Source organism: Zootermopsis nevadensis, unplaced genomic scaffold (genome assembly GCF_977971745.1).
Source record: "Zootermopsis nevadensis isolate Lab colony 2312 unplaced genomic scaffold, Znev_1.0 Znev_ptg000002l, whole genome shotgun sequence".
Taxonomy (NCBI): domain Eukaryota; kingdom Metazoa; phylum Arthropoda; class Insecta; order Blattodea; family Termopsidae; genus Zootermopsis; species Zootermopsis nevadensis.
In genome coordinates, this window is record NW_028259134.1 from 10660725 (window position 1) to 10684582 (window position 23858).

Genomic DNA, 23858 nt, shown 5'->3' on the forward strand with positions numbered 1-23858 from the left:
CAAGTGAGCTTCAGAGTCATAATATTATTTTCAACATATGTTTGCATGCTCTTTAAAAACTACAAAGTGGTAGTATTTTTTTAGTACTATCAACATCAAAAGAATTCCATAATTGGAAGGTCTGAAAACACTGTATACTGTTTTAGATTAAATCTGGATTATAGTAAAGCGTAAAGCATCCCACTACATGCCTATGCAGGCACTTGGGGGGAGCAGAGGTATAGCTCTTACTCTTTCTTGACCTCAGCACCAGATGTGGGTGAGTGGTCAGCTTTACCCCCGGGAAAAGACCCCGATACCCACTGGACAGGAGGCTGGGTGGGCCCCAGAGCCGGTCTCGATGCAGAGGCTAGAGGAAAAATCCTCTGCCCCCGTCGGGGATCGAACCCTGATCACCCAGCCCATAGCTAGTCACTATATTGACTGAGCTATCCCGGCTCATAAATCTGGATTATACTGGCCACAAATTTCAATGTTTACTTACAAGTACAGTAATATTGTGGACAAGTTTACTTCCGCCAACTTGAGTCATGGCTGAAATAGTTACTGCAACGTCTCCTTGCTTCACCACAGGAGCCACAGGCATATCGACATGTAACTGTTCTCCAGCAGGTAACTGTAGAAGAGAAATACCTAGTTTTCATATCTTTTAATATCAATATGTTATACCGATATTAAAAGCAAAAGGTATGTTACAAAAATGGCACCACATATGATTCACTGGCTATTTTATAAATTTCTGTAGGTGCTGTTATATTTTTGGAGTTTCCAAAGAGGACTAATTTCTCTTATTTGAATGCATGCATACCAATAGAAGACTAAATGTCACTGATTTAACTGGATTAGGCTCATCTGATGCTGAAATCAAAATCACAAATGTTGAAAGGTGATAATTTTTTTGTATTTCACATCTAAACCATGTACATCATGTCCATATTCAAATCAGATTAACACAAAGAGTTTGAGAGTAAAAACCAAAATATTGTCCTCTCAGAAGAAAGGTCAGTGAAGTTACAAACTGTGTTAAGCCATAACATCCCTTAGACAGACTTCTAAATGCTTTACCTTATGAGCAGCACATAAAAAGCAGAAACACTCCACACTGTGAATCTCAGCCATCACAGCTGCATATTTCAGTGTATACATGTATTTTTAAAAAGTTATTGGACAAATTATGACGATTCAGTTTTAAATTTTTGCATTATAAAAAAATCATGAATTTTAGTTACTTAAATGGCATTTTAAAACTAATCATTGTGCAGTTTTATGCGAAATAAATAAAACATTTTTGAAGTGTTGAAGTAATTCTCTGGATTCTCTCAAAATTTAAACTCAATGTATTGATTTTAATTATACTAATGCTAAATTAATTAACCTTCTATATCCATATTAATACTAGGTCCATTGCAAAATCTTCTTAAAACTCTAAATACTCATCGGTTCAAGAGAAAGAAATCCAAAAGTTCATCATCATATTATAAAAGCATGACACTGCTTCAATGTCTTGCTTTTTAAAAAAAATACATACAGATTTCATTGTAGGTAGTTTTAAAATAAAATGTTCAACTTAACCAAGACTCCCAAGCATGTAAAATTAAAAGGTAATCAAATCACTTCTTTACAGATAAGTTCTATAATCCATCAAGAATTAATAAAGCATACAAAACTATAAACACTATAAATAATTATCTACTTTAAGAGTTTTTACACTTAGATGTACAACAGTCATTTCACCACAGTGGTCATGAAAAACCAAGGTTATTAGTAATTTACAGCTTCACATCATTACAGCTGAATAAATGTAGTCAACACCACACACCAGCCTCATTACTCCTGGTGATAGAGCCTCTGGTACTTATTAGATGTGATACTATTAGATCCCAGATCCATTATGAGGTGATAATGAAGAAAATAATCTTAATGTTCCCATAACAAACTAAACTCTGGTCATCCAATTTGTAGCCATTCAATTTATTGACTAATCTATGCCAGTTCATTGTGTAAGTTCCTTAAACATAACCCCTTACGTAAACAAGATGCTGGTGATCTCCTCCTGAAAGCCTTGCCCCATAACTTGTGACAATGCCTCCTTCTTCCACGTGAACAAATTTATACTGTGGGGAGGCATGAAGAGTCAAAACAACAAACATCTCATATGGCTCATTGTTCAAAAGCAACAGCCTCAAGCCAATCTGTTCACCATGATGACACACAGTTGGGCCTTCAATGTGCATCATAAATGGCCGAGTACTGGAAAACTGAAAACAAATTTCTTTTACAGTTTCCTACATGTTAAAAAATTACACAGGAACAAGTTACATCACTTAGCAAAATTAAATACTTGCTGCAATTGGCGTGTCAATTGTGGTGAAGCCTCGAACTCTGCCAAGAGTGAAACCAGTGAAGTACCATTCATCTGTGACAGCTGGCATGTCCATTGTGAAAAACTCCTCCCCTCCAAACTCTCCATTCATCTCCTTCCAACCCCAGTCATTACCTGCAGTATCATACATCTCCTAGGCCACATGTAAGAGTCATGAATGAATTTGTTATTGTCCATCTTACACAACATATTATCTAGCTTCCTAGGTTAAAATCCCAGCTCAGAGATGAGTTATCCTGATTGACGTTTCTAGTGATTTTCCTCAGTCCCTTCAGGAAAATTCTGCCATAATCGCTTCCTTTAATCTCCTTTCCAATTCATTTCTCACTTTAATCCTATTATCTGATGCTATATAGTCCAGATATTGAAAGCATCATTAAAAAAACTATAAAATTATATAAATGACAGCTTATCACTTAACATCATAATATTTAATATACATAAAACATGTTTTGGGTCTAGGAACCCATACTTAGGTAATTTCCTTTCTAGCATTACTACATTCTCAATGGACACTATAAATGCTAATTACCTTGACCAGATGTTAAAAGTCTTTTAAACTGTATCTTGCACCACTTGACTGAGCATAAAAATATGACATAAAAACAATTAAAAATGTGTACAGTAAGACCAACTATAAGCAACTGTTCTTAAATTTTAATCAGAATATTGTAATTAATAATTAAATTCTGTGTGGATCACCAAAATACACTTTCATTTATGATTAAAATGTTAAAATATTGGCCACCCCATCTGAAGACTGCAGACTATGACACCCATGGATAAGTCACTCAGCTCAAAGCACAACTATGGAAAGATGAACAAGTACAAATATGAGTCTGCACTCTGCATGTAACATAAAACCAAAAATGTAAACTCTGCTTACATCAGATCGACTCATTCTCAAAATCCTGTATTTATATTGGTCATCATCTTGCAAAGAACCTGCAACACACCATGAGCATGAACAGTACATTTTTACATTCACATAAAATACATTATTTAAAATTAAATGTGTTAATATTTTGGCTAATACAGAACAAACCACTAACATTTCAGTGTTTGATATAAAGCTTAATTTGCTAACCTTAATTAACACTTCTTGATCACCAATACAACTGGTACAGATAGTATACCAGATTGTGTGTGCATGCGTGCACACACACTTTTTATTTGATGGAAAGTGAACACTATTTATACCAATATGCAGAATGAAAGTAGTATTAAATTGGAAATTGTGGCAATAAGTTGTCAGGATCTGGTTTAAGACAAAGTCCAATAAAGGCATACCTAAGAGATATTGCAGGTTCAGTTCCAGACCACCGCAATAAAGCGAATATCGCAATACAGCGAGTCGCACAAATTTTTTGGTTTCCCAGTGTATATAAAAGTTATGTTTAATGGTAACAGTAATAAATATTTAGGTTCCATAACAGCAGATAGGTGTCTGAACAGCTGAATAACTACTGACTGATCAGGGACAAAAGTTAACAGGAACTGACAGTAAAAAGTGCTGTAATGTAAGGGTCCATGTTTGTCTTCTGGGTTGTAATGCTGTTATTTGTGTATAGAGGTGAATTTTTCTACAATCCAGAAGACCAATACTGTCATTTTCACCACCATACAAACCACAAATTTCATATGCTGTAATGTACACTTACAGTCACTTTCATCAGACCAATCTTCACAGTCATTATAGCCATCACACATCTTAATTGTCAAGAAGCATCCTTCACTAAAACATGGTTTATAACCTTCCTTTCCTCTACAAGTATCTGCAAATAAATTGTGTATGGTTATGAACATATAATAATGAAGTGTAAAACAATATCAACAGTACATACTGAAAAATATTCCATTAAAGTCAATGTAATATCTACAACCAACTATGTGTTACAGCATCTTGGTTTGCTCATGAACACTAGTTTTGTTCAATTACATTTTAATCGAAACATGTTGGCCAGAAAATATTCACATCATGATCAACTTCCAAAAACATGATTGAGATTTGTCATCCATTCTTGTAAGAAGCATAATTCATATATATGTGGATTGACAGTGAATGAACAGAACTTATCTACTAGTACAACTAACTCTGACTCAAGAGTAAATAGTTTCCAACATAGCAAACACAAAATGCCCTGAAACAGAGAGATGTTCTATCACCACTACTTTTCAGTTCCACCTTAGAATATTCCATCATTAAAGTCCAAGAAAATCAGAGCTGGGAAGGCCTAATCATATGTGGGAGGATAACATTAAGATGGACCTTAGGGAGATAGGAATTGATGGAATGAACTCGATGCATATAGCTCAGGATAGGGTACAGTGGCAGGCTTTTGTGAACAGTGATGAACCTTCGTGCTCCATAAAGAAAGTGGGCTATTCTTTGATAATCTGAGCACACATTCTACTTTTCAAAGAATTTCCTGCACCATAGAGTAGTTAGTAAGTGGAAGCAGAGGTTATCATAAAGGGTACTTCCTTTCATTACACATTTATTCTAGTTTACAAGAGTTTATGACTTCATTCCAAATGGTAAACATTAAGTCTTTTACTGATCACTGTAGTTAAGAGATCAGCACTCCTACTTTGTATGCAGGAGGTTCTAGTTTCTGATTCTCAGCCCACAATCCAGCAATCAAAACTAAGGTTTTCCTCAGTTACTTCTGTCAAATACTAGGAAAGGCAAATAGAGTAATAATAGTAGTGGACTTTAAAGGGTTAAGGATCTGTTACCAAGAAGGAATTGAAACCTGAACTATGACACAGATATTCAGCTATTAAATCTGCTTGTTTAGTTAAAACAAATATTATTGCTTACCAGCTAATTCTCTAATTGGTAAGTATGCATCTGTTAAAACAACTACACCAGAAAATCTTAATGTCTCATAGCTATTCAGTCCATAGCTCATGCTTGGAAAATATGAGACCTCATCAGGAATTAAGCCTTGCCTTGATCTCCACTTTACTTTTGGTTCTGATCTGAAAACAAAAATAAAAAAGAAACATGAAAAGTAAACTCACGATAAGAAACATTAGTTTGTAATGATTCGAAATTACTGTATTAAAAAACATACCTTGTGAAGTTTTCAAATGCAAAGAAGCTCTCTGTGATACGAGATCTGCTAATATCATTCCCCGCTTGCATGAAATACAAAGTGCTTCTCATTGAATTTATTCCCATAAAAGCTCCAGCATTGGCAGTCATTATAGCTTGTGCTGTCTTTTTCGTATGGTCTTTGCCCTGATTCACTTCAAGAGTTATCTACAGAAAAAAATATACCAGCTAAATTGTATTTAATTATGTAGTCTAAGCTCATCATCTTGATGATGGAAGCAGCAAGGACTTATGAAATGTTAGTGAACTTCTACCAGGCTACACAGCACCACAACCCAGAAGACAAGCCATCTTTGGACTCATGAAAACACCAAGCAGTATCTTCTCTCAATATTTCCTGGCCAAAATTTTGTTTGCATTCTTATTTCCTCCATGTATGCTAAACATCTTGACCATCTCACCCTTTTTTAATTAAGCACCTTTATAATAATAGTATTACGTGAAGAATACATATTATGTAATTTTCTGTAGCTTCCTGATACATTCTCTTTCTTTCTTGTTTTATTTATTTGTGATCTAATTAATTATGATGTGAGTACTGTAACTATGTAGATTCAAATAATGTCTTCAGCGTTCTGTTCCCAAACACATTCCCTCTGTGTAAAATTATAGTTGTGTATACTTCAATGCAAGAAATCTCTCTATCTTACCTCATACCCATTAAAACCTATGACTGGAATAAACATACTGTCTGCAATAAGTTCTGCATGCAGTGTCACATGGTAAACAAGAAGTGTGAAGCCTGGGGCCATATTTTGGTCTATGGGCAGAGCAAAAGTAGTTGTAGAACCAGGACTTTCCACAGTCTGCTTGTCAGCAAACAAGAGAAGACCTTTAGTAAGTACCTATAAATAATAATCACATCATTTAAATTAAATTTCTTGAGACACTCTAAAAATAATTTTAAATTACTTATGTATTTCAAGTTTTTAATGCAAATAGCAGATATGATGCTTTATTTTTTAATTCTTGTACTAAATATTACATTATGGAATGTAAATATTGTAAAGCCATCCTTGTGCTGTAGCACCAGTTCCATAAAGGCAATAAGGGAGTGTGGTGATAAGCTCCATACAATTTTATATGAAGCACTAGCTAGAGGATAGTGTCCACTTCTATGTTCCTATCACTTTTAATCCAGGAAAGAAACCCTCAGAGCCATTTTGAACAGATATGGAAAAGACAAAAATCCCAATACTAGTACACCAACTGGGAATCAAGCTGAAATCTGTCAAAACTGTCATTTCACTGACTTGAGCTATCATGGTTCCCAGAATATAAACAATAACTAGAAATAATCTCTGATAGATAATGTACATAACTGATTTTTTATCAGTGCATAGCTCAATTTGAGGATCTGTCAATCTCATCAAGTTGGAAGGATAAAAAATAGGAAAAACATTTTTCATGAATGCCAAATCTTTTAAAAACACAATATTTAACATCATCTTACCACATACTGAAAAGACTGAAGAATAAAATTTGTCTTCACATGGAACACAGCAAATTCCCCTACTTCTGCATTAGTGGAGCTTGATCGTACACTCATATATTTCTTGTTTGGAGAGTAATGTTGAGTGGCTTTCATTTTAGCCTGCACATTACCTCCCTCTGCATCTTCATAGAAAGCTCTCAGAGTTAACTCTGATACTTTGGGTGGAACATCAAATTTGAAGTACAAAATTCCTTCCTCCCAGTATCGTTCCATTGAAAGAACATCAGCATATTCGGTTCCATAACTCCTGCCACCGTTCCATTCATTATCTTCTAAATCAGTTGATATAAACTGTTTTTGCACTGGCAGAGCCACTATATCAGGAAGACTGACAGTACTGCCACTCTCAAACTGAGCAAGAATCTCAATTCTTAATGTTGACTGAGCCAATGTCTCACCAGAGAGACGCTCACCATCACTGTATGCAACAATCACCTGAACATACAGAAATTATACAGAAATGTCAATAAAATATTCTCAGATTATGTTTCTTGAATACCTGAAACATAAATATAATTCAGTTTAGCCATAAGTAACAGATGTGTGCAATGGAACTCTGTATAAGTGAACTGTAGTCCTTTGTGGTACTGCAGAATCAGATATACTGTGGGAATAATCATCCTGCTCAAGACAATTATGTCTTATTTGTTGTTTTCACTTATAATTTGATTACCTTTTAACATGCCAAACTTAAAATGCAAGTGTTAAAGCTGTCCCTTGACACCCTTAATATAACATGGGTCTATAAACCCTTACATGATTTTCAAAAGCATTTTTGGTAAAAACCAGTATTATATTATATTAATAATATACTCCAATGCAGATTCATTATATAACTAACCAACTAACTAGATGACTTACCGAACCCGAAGGTTCATCACCGAATTAACCAAAGCCCTCCACCGGACACTGTCCTGGGCCATGAAAATCCAGCCTCCTTCAGCTTCTATCTCCCATAGATCCCGCCTGACATTATCCTCCCATCTACGTCTAGGTCTCCCCAGCGTTCTCTTCCCCTCAGGCTTCCTAACCAATACCTGGTGCACACCTCGTCCCATCCAAGGGCGCTACATGCCCCGCCCATCTCATTCTTTTTGACTTAATCACCCTGACAATACTGGGGAGGAGTATAAATTTTTAAGTTCGTCATTATAAATTCATTATATAACATATTTATATACCTGAATATATGTTCTGTTATTACAATGTTACTCTTTTTTAAATAGACAAAAATATCATAACTGCCAAATTTACAATTGAAACATAACCTCTGTTGATGACAGACGGTTGGAAAAAAGTCTTTCAATCCTACAATCATGTATTTTTACTTTATACTCCATTTTCCAAGAATGCAGTCACTGTGTAAATCACAGTATAACTGTACTTCTTTAAATTAATCCAAATTCTTGCACAAATCAAGCAAGCACAGAATAGCAAATAGTGTATATGTTACCAATCAGCGTGGAGAATTTCTATTAATTTCTATTATCTTGAGACATACTTAAAAACTCACAAGTGGCCATTTACTTCATCATGGCCATCCATTCACATGCAATAATACTAGAATAGCTGAATAAATTCTTATGAAATGTTGCTATGGACTATGCACTATGCAATACACTATGGATCCTTGCTAAAATGTATCATTAATAGTCATTTGCAGGGATTCTTATTTTAATGTAACCATCTTGTATTTACATCAGTATCAGCTCGTGTTTGAGTGATATTTTCTTGTAAGCTGGAAGTGGAACAAACAATAATCTCTGTCTAAAACATTAAGACATTCCTGATCTTAGGACATTCCCGAACAGAATATGTTTCATTTTAATGAAGTAGGTAACCTTATATAAGTCACTTATAAACAACCAAACTTTTGGATTGGAAAATTTGGTCTCCACTGTAAAAGAGAGATGAAATTTTGATAAGTGTATGAGATGCTCAGATACTCAAGGTGTCATGATCACATATGGACATGTTCATTTGTTTACTTATGAACTAATTTTTTTTCTTACTATATTCTCCTTCCTTCACTATTGTTCAAACTAAGCAATAGTTTCTGCCTGCCTGTACAGACAATATCATTATTTACTGTCCACACGTGAGTTCCAAAACCCTTCCATAAGCACCACATATACAAACCTGTTCTGTGCTACAATACAGGAATAAGTTATCCTCACTAAATGGATATACGCTAATGAAATATTTATTTTTGTTTCTTTATAATAATAAATAAAGTTGCCTATCCTTATAAACTGACATACATGCCCTTCAAACAACATTCCTGGTTTGAAGATCATTGGTGATGCTCCAAGGAAATACAAGTTAATTAAACCACTGATGATGCGTGTGTGGCTGAAGCCCATCATTGTCTCCCCATACAGGTATTCTGTGACTTCTGCTTCCAAACGTAACACTATGCCTTTCAGAGAACCCAAAATACTTTCCACAAGATCCATAGGTATCAGCACATCATGTTTTCCATTTTTCTGCAACAGCACAAATGTTATTCGGTCAAGTTGTGATGAAAAACAAAAAAATAAAATATTTTAATTTGAAATTACATAAACCCAAAGGTCTGTATGAATCCTATGCATTTATGAACATGATAGATGAAGTTACAAATGGTCAGCAAATTGAGACAAACCAGCAGGGAGGACAAAGGTTCATTCTGAAATACAATGAAGCCCTTATAACACAAATATCTGTAAGCAAAGAGACCTGTGAAAAACTCCTTTAAGACACAGTCCTTGTTGTTCACTATTCAATGTTAATGCATAAAATGACCGAAAAATATGTCTATTACAACTTTAAAGACATTTTGGTAGTTATGGTTCTCAAAACATATTGTCACAGGAGTCTGTATATTATATGTCAATTTTTTTCTTTTCTTCTGTTCTGATAATGTCTTATTTTTGACTGAGATGTGAAAACCTGTCTCCTTCACCTGCTTAACTAATTAGTTGCAATGAATATAATACCTCACCTCCTCTGAGCTGAAGACATGAATAATATTACAGAATTTTTTCTGACAGTCTTTTATGTCTTTATAAATTAATTTATTTACTCAGAGATCAAACCAGAAACATTGAATGCCACAATACTAGGAGACAGGTGACCCATGCATGCAAGAGATTGCATGTACATAAGTGAATTCCACTGGAGTTGAAATTACTGTTTCACACGTGACTTCAATGTTAAATAATTACTATTTTCCTACTTGCTACCAAGAAATTATTCTACCAATTCTTTTCAGTATAAGTATCTAAATTGTGAAAATAATGACAGTAACCACCTGACAGATGTTAATTTGTTTAAGATGTGCTATTGCAGTGAAGTTTCATTTTGCACCTTCTCTTTGTGCAGACTCATGCACTGGTGTACTGATTATTTCCAACTCACCATAGATGTTTTATCTTCCCAAATCAGCTTCTGACTGTCATTTTGCTTTAAATATTTGCCATACATCCTAAATGTTGCATTGCCTCTAGCTATTCTTTCCATTGCTGAGCGAGCAGAAATGCTAGCACTAACATACTTCTCTGTGTCCAAGGTGTATGCTGGCAAGGAGACATGTACCTATAAACATTTTATTTACTCATATCAGGCTAAGTTCTTTACTGAAATCTTTATTATAACACTCCAAAATAGTATAAGAAAGCCAATACTGTACCTCATACCTCGAACAAAGGACTGAAATAGTTTTCTACTCTAATATTCTGATCTTCTATCTGACCCAAAGCTTCAACACGAATCTTCCAAAAGCCATCATTTATAAGCTGCGGCAAAGTAAATTTGTGACTTATGACACCTAAAATAAAGATTCTGTGTAATTATTAATGGCATAATAGAAATAAAGAAATTTTATGTATTACAGTGACTCTGACTTTTAATCCAGATGTGTGAACAGTTTCATGTACAATAAACAAAAGGATCTGAGAGAATAAAAAGGGCTTTGTATCACCGATTATACACTGACATTTTAAAATCATTCAATGGTATGTACTACAGGATGCATTAAATATTAACAGGACTTTAGGCAAGCGGGTGCTTCTTTATTGCAAACGTCCCTAACTACGGTCTAAGAGAATTACCTGACCTCAGTCAAACCAGTGACATGAAGGAATCTACTTCTATTGCACATAATGTATTCTGATACTCCCACTTGTATGAAGGCAATGAGAAATAAGAACTTACCATTGTTTATCTGAATTGAAACCCATCTTCTCATGATTAAACCATCAGAATTCTGAAACAAACAAATATCGGACATGAAAAACCTATTTTCATGCTCTTTCCAGCATATTCAAATTCTTGCATTTTCATTAATTCTTTTATAGCAATATTGGTATAAAACTGTATTCCCATAATATGACTAGTTTCTGACAGCTGCAACATTATAACCAAGACTGAGGAGTGTAATATTTATATTCAAACTGGCCAAACCTCTTACCTGCCCAATTCAAATTTGCTAATTTTGTATACATATTTATTTAGTCTCCCTCATCCGGCCTATGTCCAAAGCAAACTGTGACCTACAGTTCATACACTAACAATATTGGGTGTTGTGTAGAATTCACAAAGTTCCCCATTATACAAAATATAAATCTGAAATACTTACTTCATCTATTATAGTTCCAGATATTTCCTTGAGCACTTTATTTTCAAGCATTTATAACTCATATTATTCCCACAAAACAAGACTTATTTCAAATCCAGTCCACACCCTCATATCCTTGTACTTTATGATCCATTTTAATACTATCCATGCATCTAAGCCTAGGTCTTCCAAGCGGTCTCTTCAAATCTGAAGCTGCGTAGCATTTTATAACACGCTAAATTCTTACAACAAGGGGCTGTTAGCCCCCTGCCCAACCCCAAAGCTGGAGGACCACTCCTTGTAGAAGGGTTGTGACAGCCTGTTCAACATGTTTGGAGCAACCATCCATAACCAGAATTTTATGTACCAACTAAGGACATGTCATGCCAAGTTGATAAAACCCATCTCACTTGGTATTTCCAAACAATAAACAAAGCTAACACTAAAATCTCAAATTACATACATACATTTTACAAAAACCATCACTATATTTTTCAACTTACCAAGATATAAACATTTGCTGAGTCTTCAAATGGTTTCAACTCAGTTGTAAGAAGCAGCACTCGGAAGTGAACTAAAACAGGCAAGAGAACTTTACCATACAGTAAACAGAAAATATAACTAACAAATAAACTCCATGGAGCAGAGAGATTCCTGAGACGTCATTAGTACACTCAACTATATAAGAAGTTCCCTGCCTTTTGTGGTACCTGGAGGTTCGTCACTGTGTTCACGTCCCTTTCAAACCAAAATTTCTCTACAAATTTCCCATCTCCCACATGCACAGTGCATGTCCCACCTATCTCATCCTCACTGATAGAGAATCTTTCTTATTTCTTGATAAGTTACCTAACACTCATCAAATACACTGCCATTACCTATGTCTTCAAAATCTGAAGAAAGAAAACAACTCAATAACAGTACAGAAAATAAGTGTATTGTATTCTGTAACTGTGATGAATTGATCTCATAGTTCTCTAATAAAAATTAAATTAATATTTTAAACTGTTTATGCTGCAGAATGCCCCCAAATGTTTTATGAAGTGCTTTCAGATTTACTCACCAACTTGTCCTGCTTTATAAACTGGACGACTAGTCTGTATAACTATCGAGAGAAACTGAGGAGAGAAAACGACCTCCGTTTCATTCATGAACACAGTTCCTCCATGGGTGTGTGGGTAGTTTCCTTCTACCTTCAGTGTGTAGTGACCTGCTGTACTCGATGGAGGTATCTGAAATCATTCGAAACAAATTTGATGATGATGATGATGATGATACAGATATAGTGTCAGAATGTGGAAAACTTAAAAACACAGACTATATGAACAATTTTAAACATCGCCTTTCCCAACATCTGAGAGTAATGAATATGGATTATGAATTGTGTGTGATCAACTATAGCATGTGTGTTAGTGTGTTGCCTATTCACAATTCATCATAACTGATAAACAAGGCTACAAGATTCTTGTGTTTAGTCAACTTAAACGCATTCCTTGCAAAGAATATCTTTGATACATAATCACCTGCATAAATAGAGTCTGAGTGCTTGAAACAGGGATATTTTGTGTAGCTGAAGTAATTTCCACCTTGTCTTTTTTTAACTCTATCCTCACAGAAATGAATGGATGGTCCATTCCCAAGTTGTCCAATATAGTTACTGTGACTCCATACAGAGTTGCAGGACGAATTACATTAGGCGCAACAATCACATAGCATCTGAAACAGTTAATGCAAATTAATTTTAGATAAATTAAACCAATAAACCCTGTCTTAAATAGCATTTTAGCATCCATTCTCCTCTGCCTGTCAAGGGAGATATTGTCGTAGCAGTACAACGCAATTTATTCTCAGGTCAAACATTTATCATATTTCTTAGAAGGACTCATTATTAAAGAATTTTGTGCAACATTAAATACATTACATTTATTTGAAGCATATTTTTCTGTGGTGTATATTTTAACTAAATAATCTACAGTAGCAATGTTTCTGGGTGTTCCGATGCAATGTAAGAATGGGCCCCCTTACGTGAGTACATCTCACTCCCACATCATAACTAACAAAAACACCATAAGCGCTCATGCTTGCATTATTAATAACTTACTTTTTAGAGTACAGTGAAATTCAAAGGGCATTCTTCACGCAATAACACGCACAGTGACATCAGGAGGTTGCTCCGTTGATAACCACTGCTCAAAGAACTGTCGACTTACATCACAGCGTAATCAAAGAGCATAACTGTGAGCCAACAATGACCTCGGTTACCACTGTTGGGACACTGTATTCCAACAATGATCCCGGGTCATGAGGTTTTCCTAGTTCCTAGGAAGAAAGGGACAGACAGACATGGACAAGCTCATAGGCGTGAAGCGTGAAGAACGCCTACCAATCTTCATAACGTGCGAAATTGTATTTACGAACAGAAAATAAGAAATAATTTTCCTCGGTTTGTTTTTCTAAGAGGAACATTTTTGTATTCACCGTTTGTGTGTGACGTGCCGCTGTACAAAGTTTGGACACTCCTGTGAATAAATGTTCAAAAATAGAAAAAATTAATAGTTTTCCAGAGGTTGTCTCTGGAAGTGGAACATTATTATTTTTGCCGTTTCTCCGACGACATGAGGTTTTCCTCTTTCTTTTCTTTCTTTCTTTTTCTTTTTTCTCTCTCTCCCTCCACTGTCTAAAATTTCCCGTATTTTTCTACGACTTGCCGGTTAAGAGCAAGATGTTTTTTTTAGTTTGTCACCGTTTTTCTACTACGCGCTGTTGTATAAGTCTTGGGCAACCTTATGCCTTATTCTCGAAAATGATACAGTATAAACTTCTCCCTAGTTATCTCCCAAAAAGGATCGTTCTTCTATGACGTGCCGCTCTAGGCTACAAGGTTCTTAGTCATCCACGTGCCAAATTTTCGAAATAGGAAAAACGTCGAATTTTTCCTGGAGCTCTCTCCTAGACGAACATTTCTAGTTTTTGTCATCTTTATGACGCGTCGTTTGGGAGAAACAGGCTGGAACGGATTGATTACATACACAGTGCAATATTCCTGCTGCTCTTTATTTTGCGTGTGGCTTTTTAGTGACGCTGTCAGTAGCCCACGCTATAAGCGTCGAATAACAGCCTTTTTAATGAGTAGTGAACTGGAAAGCGTATAAATGAATAGGTCGTCTTCTTATTTAAGATATAATCCCAGCATTTTCCTGGATGATCTGAGGAAAACCACAACCAGTCTTAAGATGTCCTATCTGCTGGCTAATATTGAACACGGTACCACCCGAATATCGAGCAGGAGAGCTAACCACTCGGCCACTACGTTCGTTTCATTAACTTGGTTAACGATAGAACAATATGTAATAACTATGGAGTATAGTATATGGTAACAGTAAATTCGTACTTATAAAAAATTATCAAGACCAGTGACAAATACAAATCTTACAGGGCACACAAAAATCCTCATTATACCGAGATGCAATTACAATTTAAATAATAAAATAAAAATGGAATTAAATTTTTACTCCACTTCTAAACATATAAAAAGATCATTTGCATTCAATGACGTAAATGAACACTTACAATTAATCAACGCCATCCAGAATATCTACAGAATGTTCCAAAAAAGGTATAAACACATAATACGTAATCTTGACCTTGTTATCAATCTCCATGTGTTGTGTTTACGAAGGAACCTAACGGTGATCATTTCGAACACCTACACTAGATTCGCTGATTCACCAAATGACAATGCTGCTGTATGTAATGGTTTAGTTTATTAAAATGTCTATATTTCGTTTGTTGAATGGTGTATACATCTTTTTGGGACACCTGTATTAAGACAGCATTCCCCGAAACCACCAATGGCACGCAGCTACGAAATGGAGTGGGGAAGTAACACTGAAAAACAGTTGAGAACGACTTGCCGTGGAATTTCGCCGAGAAAATAATCGCAGAAGAGTGCAATATCCCTTTCAGGGCTAAAGAATCTGTTTATGTAATTTTTAAATGTATTAATTTTGTTTTTTCCTCTTTCCTTTTGTGGAAGAAAGGAACGTTAAATATTTTAACGCAGGTAGAAATTTGTACGTTTATGAAGTAAAATGGTCATGTAAGCAACTAATCATCTGAAGCTAGAAAGTCAATTACACGTGGGTCGTGGTTTCCTGATTCGCCAAAAGCAACATGACTCGCAGAAATAAATGACTTGCTTACTACAACAGACTAAAACATTCTCTAGACAAAATTCTAGTGACATCCTGGTAGATTACACTGAAAAGTCACTCAGAATGAATTGGGGCATTGTGATAACCAAGAGTAGCATTAAGTAGGGTTCCCAAGATTGAGTATCTTCATGTACTCAAGATTTTAGTATACATTTTCGAGGCATTAGACGTCAACGTAACCATCGACATTCCATTTCGACTCCGTTTAGATCCCAGCCACTGACTGTCACAATCTTTCGTTTTCCTACGCTTCTTATTCTTCTTCTTCCGTTTCTTGACCGTTACTTCGGTCTTCCGGTGCCCAATAATTTCTTCCATTCTTCTCTATTTTCCCATCCTTCCGGAGGTAGTTTCCACTCTATCATGGTTCTTGTAATTCCGTCGTTTCATCCTGGTCTCGGCCTTCCTTCTCTCTTTTGGTTGTCATTCCATAGTCTTTTTTGGTAACCTTTCCTCCTCCATCCTTTGCACGTGTCCATATCAAATCAGTTGTCTTTTCTCTATCTCTTCAATTATATCTCTGTCCGCCCTCATGATTTCTCACTCTCTCTCTCCTGGATATTCCAGCCGCTCTTCTTAGGAAATCTTTTTTTGTTGTTCCGAAAGTTGCCAAATTTCTGCTCCATATAGAGCCACGCTTTGTATCATCGATTTATATATTCTCACTTTCGTTCTTTTTGTGGTGTTTTTGTCCCATAATATTGGGTTGAGGGCTCCTATGAGTCTCCTTCCTTATTTTATTCTTGTTCATATTTTGGCGTCAAACGTGAAATTCTGAAGTTTTACACTACTAAGGACTCTAAATAGATTGAACTATACTACATTCAACATTAACATCAGTGCAAAATCCGTGTACAGAAGTAAGTATTATTAACCCCCTTAAATGTGGTTGTCATGAACTTCTATTTCGAATATACCTGATACCGCTAATTCAAATTCTGCTAGCGACTTCAGAATTGCTTCTTACTTAAACATACAGGCATTCATAGTTATGAGTAAATCTGGTATTTCTTTTTCTTTTTCAAGGTCTGTCATTTTGCCTTTCCCTGTTTAGATATTGTGCAACCTATTCTTCTGTCTCACGCGTCATTAAACAATTACATGAGCGTAAAAGCAGTTGAATGAAAACATTGAACACCGCTCTGTTGGAGCCTAAAGACAAAGAGGGCATCATTAGAAGACTCTTTTATTGTGGCTTCCTGACCAATCTGAAGGACACTACAGTTTTGTACAAAATCACGGTCTCTTTGTTCTACGTAAATTTAACACCAAGAATCCTGCTAGGGGGAGAAATTGGTACAACACATGGTGCAGCCAGATGCACAATGGGTAAGATGAAATGTTAAGAACCAGGACTGTGGAGTCGGAGTCGGTAGAAATGTACCTTCTCCGACTCCGACCTCGATATAAAATCTTAAGAACAATTTCTATACCGTGTGAGCTGCCGGCGGCCTAACACTTAGGGAGATTCAACGACGCGTTGAGCCACGTGGTGTGGGAATAATTCTTTGTAACTTTTGCTCCGGTACCTTAAGAATACAGACTGTCTACTAATCTTTTCTGCAATAAACATTAGACGTACGTTTAAATATATGTTATAAGTCTAAAAAGTAGGCTGATGATTCACGTGGTGGTGAGAAAATCTCTTATGGCGCCATTTACCATTTTAGTACGTTTACCCTTAATAACACATATTAAGCTTTTATGAAGGAGTCGGAGTCGGAGATTTTAGTCCCGACTCCACAGCCCTATTAAGAACTATCAAACATTAATCTATTACAGTTCTTCAGCGAAATTAAACAATGCTTGGATGTTTTACAGTAATGAATGTTCGTACATGTTATGGAATGTAGGATTTGACGTTTTTACGGCGGTGAGATCAAAGATGGCTGTCTTCTGGATTGTAGCGCCGTGTAGTTTGGTAGATGTTTACCAACGTTTCAAAGGTCCTTCATGCCTCCATCATCACAGGGATCTGGTAATAGAAGCAGCAAGGACCTCTGAAACATTGGTAAACTTCTGTCAGACTACACGGCACTACAACCTTCTCGCGTTATGGTATAATTTACCATGTCTTAATTGAAGTCTCCTTTCCTGGAACAGGAGGATTGCAGCTGCATGGTTGGTTTGTTGGTTCTTAAATGTCCTCGTGTCAAACGTAAACGCATACCCCTGTTGAGAATCGAACCAACAATCTCCTTAGTAGAAGACGAGTTACAGCTAATCATACGAGGTGCGATCGGAAAGTTTCTAGACTGCGCCTATAAAAACCCGTAAACTTATCTCAGGTATTAAATTCATCCATCACCCTCGAAGTAGTTCCCCTGGGAGTGAACACAACGATCCCAGCGCCGCTGCCAAGCCTGGAAGCATCCCTGCAAATCTTTCTTTGTCAGCCTGTCAAGCACCATCTGCGATTCTGCCTAAATCTCTTCTATCGTCTCAAATCTCCTTCCCTTTAGCTGAATTTTCATCTTTGGGAAGAGGAAGAAGTCACACGGAGCTAAATCCGGCGAATAAGGAGGGTGCGGGATGACGGTCATGGTGTTTGAGGCCAAAAACTGCCGAACTTTGAGGGCGGTGTGCGCTGGCGCGTTGTCATGATGCGTCGCATGTGGAGTTATTCCTTTAGAATCAGCTGACAGGTCCCATAGCCTATCCAACAATGTCGCACAAGTCGTTGATGGTACGGCGTCGATCTTCGTGAATGGCCTGCCAAATCTTCGTAACATTTTCGGGCGTTGTGCTCGAAGATGGTCGTCCAGAACGCTCGTCATCATCGACAGAGGTTCGGCCATTTTGAAAACGTGAATGCCACACAAAAGTTTGTGCACGACCCATTGCGGACTCCCCAAATGCTTGCTTTAGCATTTCATAGGTTTCCGTAGCCGTTTTGGCGAGTCTTTGGCAAAATTTGATTTGTTCATGAAAATCCGCCATTCCGAAATCGCAGGAGGGTCGGTGTAATGCACTACCAAAACGCCCGTAACTAAGAAACAAATGCTAATTCGATGATGCCGGCTGGCACACTGATTCACTATGAATGTAGGCCGCACCCCCTAAAGGCAGAAGCTCGTACTACATCCGGTTCGCCCGCTATTGACACAGTCTTGAAACTTTCCGATCGCACCTCGTATACGTGACTGGTTCTTAGGTCTTTTCATGATTGTTTAACTGCAGAGATGATATTGCGTCGAGCGGGTCCATCCATTAGTCTAATGATGAGTAGGTAAGGAGGTGGACGGAGACGGTAGATACAGTATGCTCCATTTAAAACGCAGCCCTAACCACTTCACATGAACACCTCAATCATTAACCGAATTCCACTGAGTATAGCTGCAGATGGAATATCCAGACGGATATATAGGCATGATCTATAAATTTAATTAATGTCAGTAAATTACTCTCTTATATTGTAAAACTGATAATATATCCCCGCGGCTCTTGTCAACAAATAAGTTAATTACTGTCAAGCAAAATGCAAGAAAAGGGGACAATGCAATGCATCCAAAGAAACACAGCATCTTATTGTGATCATAATGAAACTAACATTTCTGTGACGTGAAGACGGCATTAAACTAACAATGAGGAAGTGAGCTACGCAATTAAAATCCCACTCGTAATTACAACTATCTGAAAAGCTATAGAGTTATTTTCATGAATTCTACAATTAAATGCTGTCAAGGATGAAGTGCTCACGAACGGGTAATTTAGAACTGTTCTTAAAGTTTGTTTTATTGTGAACTACGTAGAAATCCAACTGGCTACGTATGCAAACGTATGATTGAGAGCAGGTCCTTACCAGAGGTGTTATACTACTGGGCTGTTGTTGCAAGACAATTTCCATTGGTGGTCACTGTTCTAATGTCAGTAAAGTAGATAATGGTTAACAATAACAACCATCATTTTGGACATATCAACCTGTCACATGCAAAATCCCTTTCGGCTTACAAATTGATAAAGGACCTTGATTATGTGTAAAAGATTAGATGACGACATTTAAAATTATGCGTTGAAAGTACAAAGCAACAAGGAGCGCGAAAGAGTTGCACAAAGGCACATTAAACCGTAAGCATTGGCTAAAATTATCCATGTACCTGTACAAAACAGGCAAAGATGACTGAAAAAGAAAATCGACTGTTAAATGGTATGAATTTTTCCCGTTCTTCGTCATTTGAAAGGTCAAATGGTCGAAAATGCTCTGATAATAACTGAGAACTTTTTAGTACGTGCTTGCCAGTGAAGTGTGCACTGCATACAATAAGAGGTCGCAAGCGGTCAAATGACGGCAACACGTTCTCTGAGATCATCACCGCTTCTATCATCATCTCATTCAGACATTTAAATGCTGCAGATGTGCCCTGCCGCTCGGGATGACAGGTCGGTATTATCCGCCACAACACTGCGATCGCGGGTTCTAATTCCGCTCCGGGCATTGGCGTTTGTATGCGCTTTTTATCGTTACTGCTGTACCCAGTCTAAAGGGTAGGAGGATATAGAACCTCTGTTACAGAGTACACGACTGTAGAAGTTTATCGAAATTTCGGAGGTTACTGTTGCCTCCATCATTAAGGCAATAACCTGAAACCTCACCCAGGAAACCTCTATGGGTAGGCTAATCTTCTCTACGTCCCGAGATTCAAACCCTTCTTACACACGTCGTCCTGATGATGGATGCAGCAAACACCTCTGAAACGTCTGTAAACTTCTACCAGACTACACGGTACAACATCCCAAAATACAGCTGTAGCAGTGTTCAGTCTTATGAGTGCTGAGTGTCAGTATACTATAAATGACCCAGAATAATGTTACCACGTCGCAGAAATCTGTGTTATGAGAATTTTAAATAAATACAAAACACGGTCAAACATGCTGCATTACTGTTTGTTACCGCAGTATGAGTAGCCACGGTGGTCTAGCGGTTACAACGCTGGCCTTGTAATCCTGGGGGTCTCGGGTTCGATTCCCGGCGGTGCCCGAATTTATAACTTGTGTTGTGCAAGGCCGTGGTCTAGGCAACACGGAGTTTTCCTCCGGGGGCTTCCCCGGTTTCTCCGTGGCATCCCAACAATTACTCCATTCACACACAGAAGAAGGCAATGGCAAACCACTTCTGGATCATCTGCCAAGAACGTATATGAACAGGTCCCAGTCCGAGAAAAGGATGGAAGGATCCTGTTCATATGGACCTGTCGTCAGACAGAACACTAAAAAAATAAAAAATAAAAATTCCGAAATAAGTAACCTCCAAAGCTGGCGCAGGTAGTCCACAATGGCTTTCACAAGTTTTCCTGTGACTGTTACGACCAAAGGAAACAGACCTACAGGCCTATTTGACAAGGGGTTATTATTTTTTTATTTTTAGATACTGTGAATGGCTCGCATGTGTCCTACGACGTAGGAAGCAAAATACAGTTCCCTCATAGACATTTTGTAAACAAAGTGTCCCGTTCTACACGGAGAATAATAAGAACGCGCAAAAGAAAAGTTTGTCTATATGTCCACATATTTCATAACCGATTTCTACTTGACTGATTCCCATTACATTTTGCATTTCGAATCCACACTTTAATTTGTGACATGGGTTTAATTTTGATACGATGGACTATAGTAACCCAGGGTTTTCATGAAAATCGAACTGAACTGAATCTGATATTTCAAGAACGGCTCGTCGTGTACTGTGTGTACTGGTCTTTTACAACCGTACTTCATATAAAAACCAAACTTAGCTTTTAAAAAAGTTCTCACTGTACAAGAAATTTATACAGCCTACATAAAAATGATGATATATAATGTAGATCACACTATGAACTACATATTTTATCTGAGCTGTTCTTCTCTATTGTGAAATTTTAGAAAATACTCAAAATATTTTCTGCCCTATGCAGCGTAGTATCTGTAGTGCGACAAGCTTTGCAGCAGTTGTTTCAACGAATGACATCAATGCCAATGGGGCATCTGAAGTGTTTCTGAACAGACTGATAAAATCTAGCCCCTTAACACATTTGTCCTTTTATTTTTCTACTTCGACTCCTGCCCTTGGGATGCACTAGGGAAAGAAAACGTCAAAACAACGGTGAGATTTCACCAGACCACAAGGCACAACATCCTACAAGACGGCCGTAGAAACAGCTACTTCTTAAAACGAATTCATGCCAGATTTAATTAATGCGCTGTTTTTTGATGGGGGTAGTACTCATTCACGATAAAACTTCGAAATCTGTTGTGGAGTGCGTGGCTGACAGGCAGGCGACCGCTTTTGGATTGTTGTGTCCACCCACGTATGTCCTCTTGACATTCTGAACGAGTTAAAACATTGATAAGTTTTGCTTAAATGCAGCTACCAAATCCAATCTGTTTAAGAAAGCTCTACAATAAAGATCATTTTTCATGTCCACGCATGCACTATAAAAATAAAGGTAAAGGTAATGTTCTCCCTGGTGCTTATTAAGCACCACGCCATGATGACGTGGGGGCGGTAAAGGTATAGCTGTAATATTTCTTAACATCGGCACTAGAATAAGGTGAGTTGATAGCTTCACGCCCCGGCATTGGATAAGACGTCATGCGAGCCCCAGAGCCGGTCTGGACGCAGAGGCTAAGATAAAAATCTTAAAAGCTATCTGTGTAGGAAATGTCCCTACCATAAACCCGTCTTCCTGTTACATATAAGCACGTAAAAGGCTTCAAATTCAAAATTAGAAATACGTGTAAACGTAATGCTTACGCTTCCATGTGCTCTTTGTTAGTTGTGTTTATATATTCTTTATAATGTGAACCTTCGTCCTAAAAATGGAACGTGATGGCTTAAATACTAACTGCACATAATATTGTAGTTATCAGGTAAAGCTATCACACTTAAAAATGCGAATAACATCTCAGTGGCAGAATTATGGTTGGTTAGAATACGGTAAAGAAATGTTCTCATTGACAACATTCAGTATAGAAGTAAGTTTAACAACTTCGGACAAGTTTCTATTGAACGTTGACTGAAATGTTTATACTTAGTTTCATTAGTGCAATATTTTACGTTCTTCAAAGGCTATCAGCTTAATCTAGGACGACAGGTAAGCCAGCTTCAACAATATCTGTAACCTCTGCAAGACCCAATTTAACGCAATCTCTCCAATGGTGCCCACTTTGTATCAAAAAGTAATACATCTTATGTTACTTACGGCACATCACTTCTTAAAGCCGAATATCCTGAAGGAAGCAGCGGCACCAGTTCTCCGCATGTCAGTTCCATCAGTAGCGCATTAATTACTAGAAACACTGAATTTCTCATAATTATTTGACGTTTTAAAAATGTATCGTTTTCCGGAAATCACAATACGAGCTCATTTACTGCAGGGCAATGTTCTGCCAGCACGCAGCTAGAACCTTGTAACACTGCAGCTGCAGCTGTCGCCGCACTAGCAGAAGTTTAAACCCACAGCCTTCGTGATGACCGCAACTGTTACCAACCTATAGTCAAATCGCGAGAAATAATTAATATGTGTACTGTTCATTACACCATTCACAATGTACAGGTCACAAACCTCGTAATCAGTGTAATCAGATGAATGCACCAATACATAACAAGTTGTTTCCAAAGTAAGACTAAAATAAAACCGATGTTTATCTACGGTATTCACTTGGGCGTCATGTGAGTTCCGTTCATTATAAAATCGCACGATCATCTGCCGATGACAGGATTTACTGGCTGGAATTCTGGTGCCTATTGTCTAACCGACAAAAATCCCCGTGCATTGTCTAACCGACAAAAATCCCCGTGCATTTGCACTTCTCATCCAAATGAGGAACATGGTATTACATCACACAGAACTGTCAGAACTTCTTCACGATATTAAATGACTGATCAGGGCCAGATTTAGAGTTTCGGGGGCCCCGGAGAAATCTAAATGTGGAGGTCCCAAACAGTTACAACAAATTTAGGTCATATTGTAATTACTTATAAATAAATAACAAAAATGTTTCAATAAGCAACACGTAATCAGTTTCCGGCGTTGATTGCCTGGGCGCTTCTCGCCGTAAAAAAATGGATTTCA

The 23858-nt window shown here is 37.2% G+C and overlaps 1 protein-coding gene across 5 annotated transcripts in view; it reads right to left on the reverse strand.

Moving 5' to 3' along the window:
* LOC110833691 (CD109 antigen) overlaps positions 1 to 23267 on the reverse strand; it is a 41242-nt gene extending 17975 nt beyond the window's left edge. Inside the window, exons 1-17 of one of the 5 annotated variants that reach the window (XR_002544281.2) lie at positions 22986 to 23267; positions 13120 to 13312; positions 12660 to 12828; positions 12100 to 12170; positions 11194 to 11245; positions 10677 to 10807; positions 10399 to 10575; positions 9261 to 9485; positions 6958 to 7434; positions 6155 to 6349; positions 5464 to 5651; positions 5208 to 5368; positions 4045 to 4158; positions 3270 to 3328; positions 2346 to 2516; positions 2028 to 2258; positions 485 to 616 (exon numbers count right to left, since the gene is read on the reverse strand). Coding sequence is in view for 4 of the 5 variants with exons in the window: in XM_087355218.1 (XP_087211344.1) it covers positions 485 to 616; positions 2028 to 2258; positions 2346 to 2516; positions 3270 to 3328; positions 4045 to 4158; positions 5208 to 5368; positions 5464 to 5651; positions 6155 to 6349; positions 6958 to 7434; positions 9261 to 9485; positions 10399 to 10575; positions 10677 to 10807; positions 11194 to 11245; positions 12100 to 12170; positions 12660 to 12828; positions 13120 to 13312; positions 22986 to 23095 (2856 nt within the window). In the remaining variant the exon portion in view is untranslated. Of the gene's footprint in view, positions 1 to 484; positions 617 to 2027; positions 2259 to 2345; positions 2517 to 3269; positions 3329 to 4044; positions 4159 to 5207; positions 5369 to 5463; positions 5652 to 6154; positions 6350 to 6957; positions 7435 to 9260; positions 9486 to 10398; positions 10576 to 10669; positions 10808 to 11193; positions 11246 to 12099; positions 12171 to 12659; positions 12829 to 13119; positions 13313 to 22985 lie in introns of those variants that run through there. The other 4 variants (XM_087355218.1, XM_022072063.2, XM_087355221.1 and 1 more) reach the window with 4 other exon arrangements.
* Between the last annotated feature and the right edge of the window lie 591 nt (positions 23268 to 23858).